The 17,974-nt window shown below is 33.9% G+C and overlaps 1 protein-coding gene across 2 annotated transcripts; it reads right to left on the bottom strand.

Annotated features, from left to right (window-relative positions):
• Positions 1–1,749: 1,749 nt before the first annotated feature.
• On the bottom strand, positions 1,750–17,766 carry POU1F1 (POU class 1 homeobox 1). 2 transcript variants are annotated; one of them, XM_010854836.1, is made up of 6 exons: positions 17,605–17,766; positions 14,068–14,139; positions 6,684–6,908; positions 4,063–4,227; positions 3,254–3,314; positions 1,750–2,228 (listed from the first exon to the last, which is right to left on the bottom strand). In XM_010854836.1, exons 1-6 carry the CDS (start codon positions 17,744–17,746, stop codon positions 2,018–2,020), a joined length of 876 nt encoding a protein of 291 aa, XP_010853138.1. In that variant the 5' UTR covers positions 17,747–17,766; the 3' UTR covers positions 1,750–2,017. The 2 variants fall into 2 exon arrangements, with proteins under 2 accessions (XP_010853138.1, XP_010853137.1); XM_010854835.1 differs by having other exon boundaries at positions 2,018–2,228; positions 14,068–14,217; positions 17,605–17,746.
• Between the last annotated feature and the right edge of the window lie 208 nt (positions 17,767–17,974).

Here is a 17,974-nt window from a genome sequence, read left to right as displayed (position 1 = left end):
TGATAATCTAAATTTAACATCTGTAATGATGACTGAGGCACATATCCGTGCTTGTTTTTGCTATATAGAGTCAGATTAAACATTCCCAGTCATATTTAAGTGCAAAGAGTCACTATTCTAGATTTATAATGCATTACATTTGCTTTTATTTGCAAGTTTCAACAGCACGCATACATGTATTTTTAGGAGGGTCTGTATGTATAAATTTGCTCTGCCTTTTACAAACTAATGAATCACTTCCCTAACTAATGTATGTTTTAAGCAAATGAATTATCAAGAGAAAAGTTATAAACCCACACAGCTGAGTAATTTGGAATTTACTCTCAAGAAAAGTCTTTATATATACATACATATATATGTGTGTGTGTGTGTGTGTGTGTATGTATCTGTATAGTATTTAACACCTCCTGGGTCCTAGATGTGTACTTAAGCATGGATTATCAGGCCACTGAAAACTGATCTTTTTTTGTTTGCTTTTAATGATATATCAATGTTTCCAGCTATCCAATTGATGTTGATTATGTGTGCACACACACATATATATATAATCTACATAGATTATGATCTGCATAATCCTTAGTCTTTATTAATATTACAAAAAGCAGAAGACAGGACAGTATAGTTTATTTAGTAAGTATTCTAAATAAATTTAGTCTAACTGTTCCTATTTTTTGTTACATAAAATAAGTTAGGTAAACATTGCCAGCAGATTGACATTCAAAACGCAAAACAAAGTCACTATTTGATAGTGGTAACACATTACAGTTTGCTTCTACCTACAAGTTTTAAAGAAGTGCATTCTTTTTTAAATTGAAGTATAGTTGATTTACAATATTATGTTAATTTCAGGTATACAACAGTGATTCAATATTTCTATAGATTATCCTCCATTTAAAGGTACTATATAATATTGGCTATATTCCATATGCTGTACAGTGGTGCACAGTCTTATTAATTAAATACATGTTCCTTAAGGTGCGACTCCCTGAATTGAAAAGCTCAATACAGCAAATTTTTTCATTAACAATAAATCGTATTCTAACTAATTAAACCAAAAATAATCCTCTTTTCTGATGGGACCCCAGATGATTTTCTAGGTTGTGAGATTTCAAAAATGAGCTATGGTATTAAATTTGACTCTCTTCAAGTTTGTGGCCACTGTTAAGAATAAACTCCCTTGTTCATTTAACAAAGATTTCTTTCCGCTGTGAGCAAAGGCTTTCCCAGGCACTGGAGAAATAGCAAGTAAGCCAGACATCTTCCTTGTACTCTTATAGCTTATAGAAACAGTAGTGTGGGGCTCAAGAATCCATAAAGCATATTTTCCATAGCTAAACATCAAAAAGCTAATGTCTGGGAAGAATAAAAAGATCATAAATTAATATTTCTACAAATTTCTTTTGAAACACTTCTTTGGGCTCTGTGCCCTAATTGTTACTTCAAAGGTGTCATTTCTGATTAAGATTTATTCCTAAATGCAATAATAAAATTCTAAGGCACCTCTGGTTCTTAAGTGCAAAACTTTTAGTTCAAACAAACTATTAAAGCTGATGGCAAGCAGGGCATTAGGTAAGGAATTTTCTAATTGGATCTTCTCTGGTGATATTCTTTATGGGACATACTGACTAAAATATTAAAAAGCAGATATACAGCCTTTGGGAAAAGAATCTTTACACTAAAAGAGCACATGTGCATACTCCTGTGTGTGTATGTGTGTGTGTGTGTGTGTGTGTGTGTGTGTGTGTGTTAGGGAGAGATAGAGGGAAAGATATAGTGAGAGGGACAGAATCATTGTTTTAATCCTATTAGTCTTTGGCTTAAAATGTACAATGTGCCTTCTGAGAATAATTCATCAACATAATTTAAATTGTATTTATTTTTAAAGTAGAAAAGAAACACTTCTGCAAAAATTACTGATGTGATTTTTTGAAGCTAACCAAATAACTAATTTCTATTTTGGCTGGAGAAGAGAAAGGAATGAAAAGTAGAAACACTCGCTATTACACAATAGGAGAGCCTATCTGCATTCGAGATGCTCCTTAGAAATAGTAAATAAACTCTGATTCAGGCTTGTCTTCACCCGTTTTTCTCTCTGCCTTCGGTTACAAAACCAAACCCTCACCACTTCTTTCTCCAGGTTTAGTTCTTCAGCCATCCGCAGGATCTCCTGAGAGGAAGGCTTATTCTGTTCTCCAAAGTGTCTCTCCAGGGCGTCTTTAGCAGCAATACTGGGAGGTGGGGAGTTGGCAGGAAAGAAGGGAGACGATGGTTTAGGCCCATCAAAATCAAGTTAGGTTACATTTCCTAAATATTAGTACTAACATTAATGTAAAAAGGAAACCTAAAGACGCTGAAAACACCTGCAAAGCTCTTCAACAATAATAAATGTGAAGTTTTTTTGAACATTTAGATGCTTGTCTCATGTAGGCTCCTTTTACCAGAGTCACAGGAAGAAATTAAGGAGGGAACCCCGACATTGTTTATCCACTTTCTGCCACAAGAGGGCACTGACTTACTGAGAAGAAAATAATTCTGTATGCATTTCTAAATGTCCCCCAGAACTCAGGTTATCGAAATGTTTAGTGTACAACTAACCAACCAAAACAAAACCTGTATATTAGCAATTCCTCCATGAGCCTCACGGAAACTACAAAAAGATAAATGAACAATCTGGCTTGAAATGCTAGAAGTCATTTTGAACTTTAAGCAACTAAAATACTAGTGACCAGTTTTGTTAATTTGAAATAATATAGATAACATACTGACTTCCCTTGTGGCTCAGATGGTAAAGCATCTGCCTACAATGTGGGAGACCCAGGTTCAATCCCTGGGTCGGGAAGATCTCCTGGAGAGGGAAATGACAACCCACTCCAGTATTCTTGCCTGGAAAATCCCATGGATGGAGGAACCTGTAGGCTACAGTCCATGGGGTCTTTCCCGGAGCAAGATTTATGTCTAAACCGACAGTAGAAACAGTCATTCTTTTTAGCTGTGATTGTACAGCTTCTGTTTTATCCAAAACTTGCATAGCAAAACTGTTCTTGAATCAAACAATACATATTTTTCCATCAAATTTTAAATTTCCAGCTGTTTCTCAGCAGTAATTTATTGAATGTTGTACTTTTTCACCTATTTTCTCAATTGGCTCTATTCATTTTTATGTTATATTGAAACTATATTATACTCAAATGTTCATTCCATTTGTAAAATATCATTTTCTTCTCCACTAACTTTTAATATCTCAAAAGTATACCTGATTGTTGTTCTCCGTTTCCTTTTTCTTTCATTTGCACCAACTTTCTCATTGTATAAAGCTGTGATGCGAAAACAATGAATAATTACAAAAACAAAGCAGGTTTTTTTTTAACTATCAGATTTGGATTTAAAGTTTCTTTATAAAACAATACAAAATAGAATTACCATACATTTTTGTTTTAAATATTTGCAGTATACATCATTTTAGATTACAAGCCCTAGATTAAAATGTTAACACAGAAAAAAATATTAACTTTATAAATATTAACAGTTGTCTTTAAATCATACCCTATCTTTGTTGAAACAGTTGCTCTAAATGCTATCAAATCTTGCTCTTTAGCCAGCCTTGACATTAATATAAGTAGATAATTTTTATCACATTAAATTGTTCATCTAGCAATTGCTTGCTATTCACTAGAAAGAACGGTATGTGCAAATGCTCTGGCTACACTTATATTAGGTTGTAAAAATGATTCATGAATAATTACTACAGTATATAGCACAGCAGGAAAAAATCTGGATACATTAAAAAGAATCATTTCACCACTTCACACCTATGCCACATTGTGTAGAAACTTTCCCTATATATTTTATTCTCTCATTATTTACCTTCTCAATAAATTTATTTCTACACTTTCACTGGCCTTGCTTTTCTTCATAGTGTGATGAAACAAGATACTTATTTTTCATGTCAAAGAGAAAAATCAAACCAAACTTCAAACCTCTCACTTTAGCACAAATTCAACTGAGGGAAACCATTGTTTTTAGGTTAAAACATTACTGTTTCCAGAAACACAGCTTTTGTACCTCCTACTTGTTCAGCTTCCTCCAGCCATTTGGATAATATTGCTTTTAGTTTGCATGCATTTTTGAAGCTGAGCTGCAGGTTTTCAAATCGGCAGATAGTTGTTTGACTGAATTCAGAGCCATGCACAGCTGCCAGAGCTTCCCCAACATTTGTCTGGGTGTATCCTGTGAAAGAATAACAAAGGCCATGAGCTTCAGTTTTGTAAGAAACACTGATTTTGGTCCACTATTGTATAAATTTGTGTAGTATTTTTGTCAACTATTAAATATTGCTTTTAACGATATATTTGTTAGCAATTTAGAATAACAGTAAGGTTATGCAGTGTAGAATTGTCTAGTATTTTAAAAAATTCCTTCTAGTTAATAAGTTAATATTTTAGAAGCCAAAAGAATTCAGATAGGAACATCTGCCATTCATATTTAGCCAAACTGGATAAATGTGTTAAACACACTTTGCAAAAATATATAAGAAAAGTTTCTAGACAATGTAGCATAGGTATAAAGTAGTGAAATGATTCTTTTTAATGTATCCAGATTTATTTTTTTGCCACTGTGCTATATACTGTAGTAATTATACATGAATCATTTTTATAACCTAATATAAGTGTAGTCAGACTATTCTTTGCAACCCCATGGATTATACAGTACATGGAATTCTCCAGGCCAGAATACTGGAGTGGGTAGCTGTTCCCATCTCCAGGGGATCTTCCCAACCCAGGGACTGAACCCAGATCTCCCTCATAGCAGGCGGATTCTTTACCAGCTGAGCCACTGGGAAGCCGAAGAATACTGGAATGGGTAGCCTATCCCTTCTCCAACGGATCTTCCTGACCCAGGAATTGAACTGGGGTCCTCCTGCATTGCAGGTGGATTCTTTACCAGCTGTTCTACCGGGGAATCCTTAATACACACTTTAGAAGACATTTAAAAATTCTCTCTAATCATTATTATTAGGCATCTGTTGAAATATGCTCAAAATCTATAGATATTAAAATATAATATGTAAACTATATGGTGATATATCACAAATATTTTTATCTCAACTAAAAGAGTGAAAAATTCAACATGTTGAAGTTAACAAATAAAACTAAGAACTGTGTTTACTTTCCCTAAAAGCATGCTTATTATGAGACTTTGGTCACACAACATTTTATGTATATCACCAAGCATTTATTATATCATTTGGTAATGCTTCTATCTCCAGGCAAAAAGTTTTCATAGATTGTCTCAAACATTCTCAGAATATAAGTTGACAAATGTCATCAATGTAGAATTTGAAACATTCACAGTCATATAAAAAGTAAATTGAAAATGAATGTCATAAAGATGCCTACTGCTGTGTTTATGACAAATAGTAACTACATATTAATTCAGGGCCCAAGGCTATATACCTGTATGCATAAAATGATTACATATGATGCCCATCAATTGATATCATTAAAAGTTACCAATGGCTCAGTCCACAAATGCAGAAGTTTGTACTATCAGTTCAATCCATTAAAAATATATTTCATGCATTTAAATCAAGGTTAATTATTATGATTATTTACATTAAAAACACTTCACCCTAGAAGGTGAGCAAAGGCTATGAACAGATTGCTCACAGAAAAGGAATTACAAATGACTGTCCAACACATGAAAAACTTCTTTCACTCTTCACTCATAGGGGAAATTTAAAATGAAACTGCTACTTTCACCTAACTGATTTGCAAAGGTCCAAAAGATTAATAGCATCTTTTCCCTTCAATAACTATTTTTTATTCTACATGCCAGTCACTGTTCCAAGTGCTGAGGATATGCCATTAAGGAGAAAGCAAAAGGAAATAAACAAAAAACAAAAAACTTCTGCCTTAACAGAATTCATATTCTGAAGAGTGGCAAAGGAGATACTCATGGTGGCAATAAGATTTGTTAGAACTTACATAGAGACCAATTTGACATCTACTGAAATTACAAATACACATACTCTTCAATCAAACAATTTTGCTTTTAACACTTTCCCTGCACATATATTTTTATCGGTGCAAAATGCTATTTATGAAGTTAATCATTGCATCATTGTCTTCAGTAACATAAGATTGAAGACCATCTAAATTCCATCAGTAGGAGACTGGTAATATATTCATAAAATGGAATTGAGAGATGCATTAAAAAGAAGAGCTCTCTAAAAAACTAATACTGAAAGCTCTCCAAAATAGTCAAATGAAAAACGTCTATATGAAGAAATACATGAATTTGCTTATATGAATATGCATAGAATAGAAGGATTCACAGAAACTAATAACACGGATAAACAGGAAGGATAAGCAGAGGGATACAATTCGCACAGCTTTTTAGCTTTTGAATCACACAAAGGTATTAATTCAAATAAAACAAAGGTATTTCTAAACTTATGTTTGAAAAGGAGACCATTAATTTAGAAATCTATATATTTTTGCTGCTAAGAATTTACAAGGAAATGAAGGTTGCTATAGGTTTTGATAATTCAACTTACATCCACAGTAGAGATGTAGAATGAGAACTGTCTTAGACTTCTGAGCAGCATGTAAGAGATTAAACAGTAATAGAGTAAGACTTTGCAGACGGAGTTGTGTGTCCCACAGCTGTTAACAAGCACCTACCTAGCTTAATTCTTCTCACTTTAAACTCATTGGCAAACTTTTCAAGTTCTCGGATTTCTGGAGAATCCATGTCTATTGGCTCTTCAACCAATTTGCTTTTCCGCCTGAGCTCCTGCTTGAAATCAGCGGCAGTGGGGTCCTCTGAAAGGAGAGGCTGATGCATGGGAGGAAAACCATGACTCAACGTGTGGTCAGGAAACTTATAAAGACAAGGGGTTAAGCTCCCTGTAACAACAAGAAAAGGACCATTTGTAATTATCCCTCATTTTGATACATGGAAAATTTTGGCCCATCAGATTGTTCTGTGACAGTCAGTCTCAGTTCTAAAAGGTTACCTGACATTTGCTTTTCTGAAGTAGAAGTCAGTGTAGCTTAGTATAAATGGGATCATTTTTTTCCACCTTCCTGGGAGCAGCGGAAACAAAGATAATGCAAAGCCAAAGGAAAGAACCAGGGACTTGCAAATAATTTAAATAGAAATAAGCAAATTTCAAAAAAGTGTGAGTTTTCCATGATTGTTTTTCTCTTAAAAGACTTCCATAGCAGTCCAGTGGTTAAGACTTCATCCTTCCAGTAAAGAGGGCATGGGTTTGATTCCTGGTTATGGAATTCAGCATGGCTCCCCAAAAACAAACAAACAAAAATCTTTTCATTTGTTATTGTGAATCTGAGGTTCAACTCTACCAGAATGTATATTTTCTTAATTATAATCAAGGTGTATGTTAAGTGCTATGCTGGGAAATTTTCATAGCATTGAAAAATTGATTTTACAGCATTAAGAAATCCAATGTTTTATCAGTAAATGCTTAATTTAGTAAAGGCAAGTAAAACGAAAATTATGAGAACAAAAAATACATTAATAAGGTTTAAATAGATTTAATGGTAATGATGGATGTCGACAAAAAGTAACTTTTAAAGATCTATTAGAAGGTCAGCAACAAGATTCTTGCAAAATATACTATGATGGAATCATTTCTTGATTACTATTTAAGAAGAAAAAGTTAAGTGTCAAGGAAGGGTGCAATTCTAGATATGATACATGCTGCTGCTGCTGCTGCTAAGTCGCTTCAGTCGTGTCCGACTCTGTGCGACCCCATGGACAGCAGCCCAACAGGCTCCTCTGTCCCTGGGATTCTCCAGGCAAGAATACTGGAGTTGCCATTTCCTTCTCCGAGATATGATACATGATCCCTCATAAATGATGAAGCACTGAATCCATTGAGTTAGTTAAATGAGAAATCTCAAAAAACTACATGATTTAATTGTTTAATTGCTTCTAGATTTCATTCTTCATTTGGAAAGAAGAGAGAATCTCAGTCAGGGAGTATTGGTGACAGGATGGTATAAGCCAAATTCCCACACATTTTATTTCTGTTTTCTTCAGCAGTATATTACATTTTTATTCATAAGGATTTCACTTTATATTAAATGACATGGGTATAACCAAGACATTTTGATATAAATAAAATATTCAATAATTAATCATTTTTCTTATGAGTATAAATTAAATATAAATGACTATAGAAAATAGGCAGTAATCATTCTTAGAAACTTACTAAAAAATACATCAGTTTTATGCTATTTATAATTTCTCTATAAATACAGTCAGAAATCAGACATGAGTAATAGTGTATTTTGCCAGAATATATAAATCTTAAATTAATATATCAATATGTAATGAGCAAAGAATATTGCAAGTCAGTAAGTTGTTGGCTCATATTATTTATATGAGAAAATATAATTTTGAAGTGTATCCCTATCCAGTAGACTATTATTTTTCTGAAACAAAATACATACAAGTGAGAAATTAAGCAAAATATCATAAAATAAGTATAGCTGTTTCATGGATATAAAAAATGCACAAAAGAAACTATTTCTGTCTAAAGCAATTCATATTACTTTCAAAAATCAAAACTATCCAGTTTTTTGTTGTTATTGTTAATCATCCACTTTTTGCTTTAGTGGGTGGTACATTGAATAGACCAGATACAATTTTAAAAAGCAATTTTATCAATTTTTAATTTATTACAAAATTCAATTTTTTTAATGTTTGTTACATTTTAACAAAGCTCATTTTTGGCCTAATGTTAGTTTTAGATTTCTACTAGTTAAGTAAAATACTAATATATAAAAAAATTTATCACCTTTATGTTAACATTTACTTAATATTTATCTAAGGACTTTTGTTTTATTTTCAGAGAAAAAAGTGTGTATTTTTTTATCCACAATTTAAAATTCATATAAAAACAAATAATGTTCCTTGGGTGCTAAGATGAATTCACTATACAATTGAAACTAGAAGTGAAGCCCTGTGAACACCGCAATAAGCCACATCAATAATCAGTTCATTTTTCAGGTAATCTGTACTCAGGGAAATCAGATGACTCAAAGATTCTGCATCTTAAATATATTTGGCCACATTAAACAAATGCTTTCAAACAAAAGTTTTATAAATATTTACAAAAATATTGGAAGTGTGCCATCTCTATTTATGGAAAAATTTAAAGCTAGTGTATACATTATAAATACTCTGGAGAAATGGACATTTAGAAAATAAATTTGAACATGAGTCCATAAAGAGTACACAAGAAATACCATGTTCAAAAGTTTGGCATCTAGAGGAGGAAGGAAAACACGATGTGTGCTGCGTTATTTTTCATTAACTGAAAGTATCCACAATTATCCACAGGGACACAGTTTTCCTGAAACTAATGTTAAACAGAAATTTGGGACAGTCACAAGCATAGTCAGACAAACTGATTTCTATTATATGATCCTGTATTTGGGAGAAAATGGGGATTGATTGGTATGGTATATGTGACAAGGTATTTTAAAAGGTTTTTCTAAAGCCTGGAATATTAAGAAGTCGGGGTTTGAGCACGGAGAGAAAAGATGCAGGAAGTTGTGTGCCACAGAAGTTTCATGAATATTTTCCAAAACACTGATAAACCAAACTTGTCTATAAGCCTAGAACAAGTGCACACCTAAATAGCTTGGAAAGGTTTGTACATTCTTTACAGTCCAAGATGGATTTTCACCCTGCAGATTAATCCACCATAGCCTCTCTGAACTGCTCTGCATGGACTTCTGGACAGCAGAGGAGGCAGAGGAACAGAGATTAAGTCTTTAAAAGCAGAAGATGGGAAGCTGAGGTCCAGCATGCCTTACGGGCACCTGACTCAAGGTCCCATGATACAGGGCACACTGCTTTTCTGCAGCACGAGGCTCAGACAGCTGCTAACTGACAACATCTCTGAGGTTGTGAGCTAGAAGCTTTAAAAGAACAAACAGGGGAAGAAGGACATAGTAAAGTACCCCCACTTTGCTGTAGAGATGCACAGCACAGTTCATTTAAATATTTCCATTTATTTTCTTTTTTTACGTTCATGCATGACAATGTGAAACAAATCATAAATTTGAATTGTGATTTTTTTTCTCTTTTGTGCATTGCTACATCCTATCCACATATAAACAGGTCTTCTGCCTAGTTCTGTAAATTAGGTTGATTTGGAGCACAGCCATGGCCATTTGTTTACAGATTGCCTGTAGCTGCTTTTGAGTTATGAAGTTGAGACAGATGCTACATAATTTAAGGAATAATACACAGTGTCCATGCTACTGCAGGCGCCTTTCATGATCCAGAGGCAAAAGATGGTCAGAATTACTCCTTCCCTTAGTGTCAACACATCCAGAATAAGTGAGGCAAAAAATAAAACTAAATAAAACAAAAAAGGAAATAGAAAAAAGACAATTTAAGAATGAAGAGATGGCCTCCAAAGTAGACTGTTTTCCTATGTAAATGTGAAACATATTTCTGGTACCTCTTGGCCTAGCCCAGGTGGAAAAGACACTTTTTAGCTATATTCATCTTTTATTCTATTATCCACATCTCATTAAAAAAGAGCATTCATCTCCTTGAATAATTTTCCAACATCAGCTATTTTGCTTTCCTCTTAAGATCAATTTTTAATCAAGGACTCTTACTGCACACCTTGGGTGGCCATTAAAACACATAACCTTGCTGGGTTTAGCAATCATTACCATGTAGCTGATTAGCCCAGTTCACACAGGACGGTGGGCAAGGTACACAGCTCATTAAGTTTGTTTTCCAACTTTCACCCAGCTTTACAAATGAGAACAGACACCACCTTGTATACCCAGAAATCAGAATTTTGAAAGGTTTTTGTTATTAGTTTTCTTTTGTGTTTATCTAGAAGAGATTTTTGAATAGTATTTGTAATTCCCTGTTTCCTATTATCCATCCTGCAGGCTGTTGAATTATTTAAGTACTTAGGAGAGAAGAAACAGAAGAAGAAATTTAACTATGAATGTATCTGAAGAGAAGATCAAGGAGAAAACCAGGCTAAGTTGGTGGAAAGCTGCCACAACTCAACTCAGATAGAGCTATGTATGGTACCCATCACAACTTGGATGTGAAGAGACTAACACTTTGAGAAGCTAACTTGAACGAGGTTTGTAATTAGTTCCTGGTGTGGCTAATTCATTTCACCCCACCAATCATTCTCTTTGATATTCCCACACCTGGACTATGAGGCACAGAGGATTCATCTGATGATTAGAATCCTTCCTACCAACCTTAGCTTAAAATACGAGCTGTAGCTCTTGCTTTCCAGTGAGTTATTAATTTAATGAAATGCTCAGACTACATATAAGCATCAGAGTATAGGGATAAAATAACCATATTCAAATAAAGCAATTTCACACCCTTTGAAATATTGCTCTTTGTGCAGCTTCACTTTTATATGGAGTATGTGACAATGAACCTTCGTTGTTGGTGATTAGACGCTTCTGTGGATTGTGTGGAAGTGGCTGATTTGATGAACGCCTGAGACTTCTCAGAAAATTCAAATGACATTACTAGGTTTCTCTTGTGTATTTTAAACCTTTTCTGAATTCCTGAATATTCTGAATCCCTGTGTTTTATGACTCAATTTGTGTAGCTTCTCTGGGGATGACAGCAGAAAGGTTCAGATTCTCTGAGATTAAATCTGCCATGATGCAAAGGCTAATACTGAATATATGTCAAAATAGTGACATTGTAACAAATTACAAAGCACATCACATTTTAATGATCTCCCTCTCAAAAATATTCAAATATAATCTTTATGCTTGACATGGTGAATTTTTCTTTCAGCAACAAAATATATGTAATTTTGGTTTAAGACTACAGCAATACCTCCAAAGCTTAGGACATCCATTTTTTTCATTATTATCACCAACCTGGGCTTTGAATCATTTTAAAAGGTTTTTCCAAAGACCTCTCCTTTTTAACTTCTAATGGAGATGAAAGTTTGCTGAGGGCCTGCTGAGGAAACTTGGACCAGCACAACCTGAGTTGCCTGTGGACTCTCAGTGTGAACCTGGGCTTGTTACCTGCAACCCTGGAAACAGGAAGGAAGTCAAGTTTCTCAGGCCAGCTGTGAACTCAGCAGCTTCTACCTAGATCTGGTGGGAGGGAGGTAGTAGTAAAAATCATCTCACAGTGTTTGGTCTGAGCACTAACCTCCACTCATTGCTGCCCCTTGCTGGGTGCAGAGATGACTTAAGTTGCATGTGGGTTCCTGGGAACTACTGTGAAAGAACAGCAAGGACTCTCTCCTCCAAGAAAGAGTAGCACATTGCTACTTTGAATATATTTTGAATATATTTGAATATATATTTGAATATATATTTGAATAAAGCACATTGCTTTATTTGAATATGGTTATTTTATCCCTAAGCTCATCATTTCTTGTCTCTGTAATCCAAGTGTGGTGGAGGCCACAGAAAGCATTTGACCGGCACCGCTAGTGGCTAAATGCACATTGTTCTACTATTTCTATAATGAAAGTAGTTCATCTTCAACGAGAGATCCTCTCATTAACCATGGATACTGATTAACAGCTAAGTACAAGAATCATAAACGGTCCGTTTTCACAGAGGAAGAAAAATATGACTTTCCTTATTTTTTAATTATTGAAGAGAGACATTAAGATTTAAAGGTAACCATTAAGAACATCAGTTTTCACTTCATCATAAAGGTGAGGATATAAGTTTATTCAGAATGCTCTCTAACAGAATGTAGGAAAAGCTAATTTGTTCTAGAATATATTATTTTAAAGTTTTAATGTTTTATTTAGTGTAAATTTGAGAAATTTTTAGAAATTAAAGGTTGGTGAACTAAATTCTTTGTTCAATTTAATTTCAAATTTATAGGCATAAATATATGTTTGATTTTTTAATTACCTACTTGGATAACAACTATTACACGAGCATGCACACACACACGTTTATATTTTTCACATAGAACATTAGTAGTTTATTGTCACTGAAATTATTTCTTGCTGCAGAAATAAATATAAAAGATTGAGATTTCTAAATAATTTCTGTGCACAAAAAAATTACTGTATAGCCATGGTCTAAAATTAAGTCATAAATTTTGTGATGAGTGGATCTCTTAGGTCAGATTTTCTTTCCCTTAAGAAAGTTGCTAACAATACTTTCATTTAAGTGTCAGCAAACAAGATAGTTTATCTTGATATAGTGATGCTTTCTTTATCCAGAGGGAAATAAGTATGTAACTTATACTATTTCAATCTTATCCAAGACTCAGAGCCTCTCAGACAGGGCTGCCAAGGATTCAACTAGGCTAAAGCTGCTGCAAATCTCTCTTAGCCTTCAATGTCTTATTTATCTTTACAGACCAAATGGCCAAAAGAAATACTGTGATGAGGAATATGCTCTATAAGTTAGTCTATCTTCTTTGGTAGCCACAAAAGATTATTAAGCACTTTCCTGTTTTATTTTAAATTCAGGAACTGAAGGAACAGCCAAAATCTCAAGGGAAATGATGACTATTAAGTTCCGTACCTCATAATCATTAACCCTGTTGGTATGGAGGCGGGCAATGAAGTCATTTAAAGCTTTTGCTGACTTGCTCACTGTTGGCAACTGAGGAATTTTAAATCTGACCTTATTTTAGTTAATTTACTTTTAAATTTAAATAGTTACATAAGGCTAGCAGCTACCTTATTATTACTGGAGGCAAGCCCACCAATGGCATAACCAAGTGACAATTAGCAGTTTGGCAACAGAGAATTAGAATAAAATAAAATAAAAATCATACAAAGCAAACACAGGTGTTAAGAAGCATAGCAGTTCATTTCAGGCATGTGGAGAACAGCAGTGATCAGGTATAACTATTATGATCTCTGAAGGCGTTACAGATCAGGGACCATTATAGTAAGTGGTGGATTTAGCAGCAATTTCTAAGGTTAGGAGATCAGAATTTCATGATACACTCTGGTCAAGATTCCCTTCGACCCAGAAAATGCATCCAAGCGTCCCCAAACTCAATCTTACATGTAAAGACAATTTTTCTTACCTGCCATCACGCCATAGGTCGATGACTGGTTTCCATAATGACAGGAAGGAACAGAATAATGAAGTCCTGTTGCTGTGTTTCCCAGCATTGTCACCACAAAACATGTGCACAAACATTTAGGAGTTTGGATCAAAGACAAAATAGACGGGACTGGTAAGAAAATGTATGAGGATTCAAGACACATTCGTTTCATTTCAAATGTACACATTTATGCTATTCTTAAAGTTATATGCCAATAATTTGTTCTCATTTGGGGGCAGTTCTCTGATGAGTATGCTAAAACTAGGGGTTGACATTTTTCCCAAGTAACGAGTTCATGAATCATCACAGTGGACTAGAGCCTTCATTAATTATATCCAGTGTTCTGGGTTGGCGTGACTGACCAGTTTTAACCTTGGTGGGCTACAGTCCATGAGGTTGCCAAGTGTCGGACATGACTGAGTGACTGAGCACACGCACACAACTGGAAGCTGCAGTTTTCTTGCAGGTTTCACCCAATGTAGACTTTGCAAAGAACTGACCAGAGAATAGTCTCTTAAAATTCTCGTATAACATGGTACTATAAAATTGTCTTTTGCTGGAGCAATGAATACAGAAATCAACTCTTCATGGGTCTTTACTTTTACTTCTGCTCATTCACCTAACAAATTTCTTCCATCAAAGAGGAAGTGGCAGAGCCACTAGCCTTTTATTGGGTATGATCATAAAACTCAGAGGCTTACAAAAACTCTGTGACAATGTGCAATGTATTTAGGCTGATATTGAAACCATGAGATTGTAGATTTTCTGCATGCACACAATTAATTGAACAATTCTAATGATGAAGCTGGTCAAAAAATAAATTCATTGATCACTGAGTAACTAGAGGTTTATAAAGGTTGAGTCCAGCATATAACTTAACTTCATTTATAAATAGCTACAAGTATCATTGAATTAAGGTGTATTTTGAAATTAAATTGGAATTACTTAACTTCTATCAAGCTTTCAACATGAATCACAATGAACTACTAACAATAAAATCACTAATCAATGTTTTCTTTTATATCTTATTTTCTACTTTTTCCCATTATGTCCTCAATAGAGTGGTGGATTTTCAAAAATATAATTGTATCTTCTTGAATAATATGATATTAGAAGAGATTTATAGTCCTTTTTGAAAATATATAGTCTATCAATTAAAGACATAAAGTAAAACATTTTCTCTAACTATAACTCATTTTTAATATTTTAAAGTATCTGTATAAATTTTCATTTTACAACTGACACATAGAACTGAAATAATTTTGTGTTATAATAATTTCTATGCATTCCAAAATTAAAGAAACATGAAACGCATTGAATATCCAACTGCTCCTCTCATTATGCTGCTGCTGCTGCTAAGTCGCTTCAGTCATGTCCAACTCTGTGTGACCCCATAGACAGCAGCCCACCAGGCTCCCCCGTCCCTGGGATTCTCCAGGCAAAAACACTGGAGTGGGTTGCCATTTCCCTCTCATTAAAATCATTTCTAATTCTTTACCTAGACAATTAGATATATACGGTTACAATTTGATGGAGAAATTATAAAATCAATGCTATTGCTATTTAAAACAATAACAATAGCCATTTAGGACATTGTTACTAATTATGAATTTTTTTACCTCCAAGGTTTAAATCCTTTTGTTTTGCTGATTTGGGGAAGTCATATAAATGACAAGCTAATTTACTAGATACATTATTTATTTACTTTTATTTTTTTTAAATAAATAGGGTTTTGAGCTTAAACCTGCTTAATTTTAACCTCAATTCCAATTTTTATTCTAGCCAAATACTATCCACATACAGTATATTATGCAAAAATGCATTATCCTTCTCATTCTCAATCTATTTAAATGTCCATTATTTAAAATACACAATTAGCTATGTGATAATTGTATGGGAAGAGTCCAGGAGATAGTGAAGGACAGGGAAGTCTGGCATGCTGCAGTCCATGGGGTTGCAAAGAGTTGCAGAGTTCAGACTTAGCGACTGAACAATACAACAATATGTGATAATTGTTTAAATTTATTTATACCACACCTCTTCATAAAAATACTTTATTACTTTTTTTTAAAACCATGTTTGAGGATATTTGCATCAGTATATGTTTAATTAAATTCTGAGACTCTTCAGTAGATAAAAAACATCTCTACATTAATAATTTTCCCCAAATCTAGATAATATGATCTTTAGATATTTGAAAATTCTGTTAAAGATTAATACCAAACTTACATATAACTTTCAAAGCTGCTTAATTTTAACAAAATATAAGGCTAAAATATTTTAAATTGGCATATAAATGTGTCAACTCAAATTGATTTTTAAATTTATAAAATTTAGCTCATATTTAGATTGCTTTACAAGTGAAAAGTGCTATTAAACAGACATTTACCCAAGACATTGTTTATTAATCAAAACCCTTTGTTACTGAGTAAAAATTAGACACATTAACAAAACATATTTATTTGCTTGGTTGTGTTTGAGACAATATATTTGAATTAATTTTAATTTTCATCTAAGAAAGTTATATAAGAAAATATAAAAACCTGATTAAAGGTTGAAATCTCTTCAGAACTAAATCTTGAAAATATTCAAATCAGTTCATGGATTCTAAATATTATATTGCCTCTAGCCTAGATGGGAGGGGAATTTGGGTAAAAAAGGATATAGTGTATGTATGGCTGAATTCCTCTGCTGTCCATCTGAAAATATCACAACATTGTTAACCGGCTATACTGCAATATAAAATAAAAAGTTTTAAAAATAAACAAATAAATATTATATTGCCTCTAGTCTTGGTTTCTGAGTTTTTAATTATTCTAAAGAAGTTAAGTGTATTTAAAGTGAAAGTGTTAGTCGTTCAGTTGTGTCCGACTCTTTGCAACCCCATGGACTGTAACCTGCCAGGCTCCTCTGTCCTTGGACTTCCCCAGGCAAAAATAGTGGAGTGGGTTGCCATTCCCTTCTCCATGGGATCTTCCTGACCCAGGAATCAGACCTGGGTCTCCTGCATTGTAGGGAGATTCTTTACCATCTGAATAAAGTGTATTTAAACATCTAATTATTTTATTCTTTGAAACCCACTGTTGTTGGTATCAGGAATCATTCAGTTGTGTTTACTCAGAGGTGTACAGCATTTTTTAGACATGGTAGTAAATGTAATCTAAAAACCAAATAAATCTCTAAGAGGAAAAAAAATCACCTTTTAAATTATTTTACACTATTTCTTTAGTTTTACTCTTTATCCATACATGTTTGCATAGAGTGGTTTTCAGACTCACTGTTTACTTGTATAGAAGACAGGTTTTATAATAAAATCAACAATACTTGAAATTACTACACTTACTAATATTTCTTGAATATTTTCTTAGGCATTTTGTCTTCTTTAATATCCTGAATATTTAACTTAATACACATTAAAATTTTTTTAAAAATGAGATTCTAAACTAACAAGATTCAAAGCACCCATCCTGACATCTTAAGGCGCAGCCGCATGTAGACTGTTATTGAAGTTAGTACCTGTGGACATCACGTTGGTGGCGTGGTTGGAGACCGGTAGGCACTCCGCAGCACTGGGATGCATTATCAGAGGCAGAGTTGCAGAAGACTCAGAATTCAGAGGTATAAAGGTATCAGTCGAAGTAAAAGGTTGGCAACTCATTCCCACAAAAGAATAGAAACGGAGAAGAGGTGCCACTCCTCAAGTCAGTTTTATTATATTACAATCTCAAAGGGCCGTTTCAAATCTCACTACCTGCATATATACATCAGGGAGGCTCTGAAGCACCAAGAGAGCGCATGCTGGTATTTATACTGCAGGGAAATCCCTTTATACATGTTAATCATCTTTTCCCAGGGGTATTGCTTTATCAATCTGGACAGTCTTCCT

Source organism: Bison bison, unplaced genomic scaffold, assembly GCF_000754665.1.
Source record: "Bison bison bison isolate TAMUID 2011002044 unplaced genomic scaffold, Bison_UMD1.0 scf7180017864351, whole genome shotgun sequence".
Classification (NCBI taxonomy): domain Eukaryota; kingdom Metazoa; phylum Chordata; class Mammalia; order Artiodactyla; family Bovidae; genus Bison; species Bison bison.
This window is presented reverse-complemented; position numbering and strand designations above follow the sequence as displayed.

Coding starts and splice junctions, on each gene's coding strand:
- POU1F1 (XM_010854835.1), bottom strand. CDS start 17,746: ATGAGTTGCCAACCTTTTACTTCGACTGATACCTTTATACCTCTGAAT. Junction 4,228..6,683: donor AGTGAGAAGAATTAAGCTAG/GTAGGTGCTTGT, acceptor ATTCTTTCACAG/GATACACCCAGACAAATGTT. Junction 2,229..3,253: donor AAACGGAGAACAACAATCAG/GTATACTTTTGA, acceptor CCCACCTCCCAG/TATTGCTGCTAAAGACGCCC.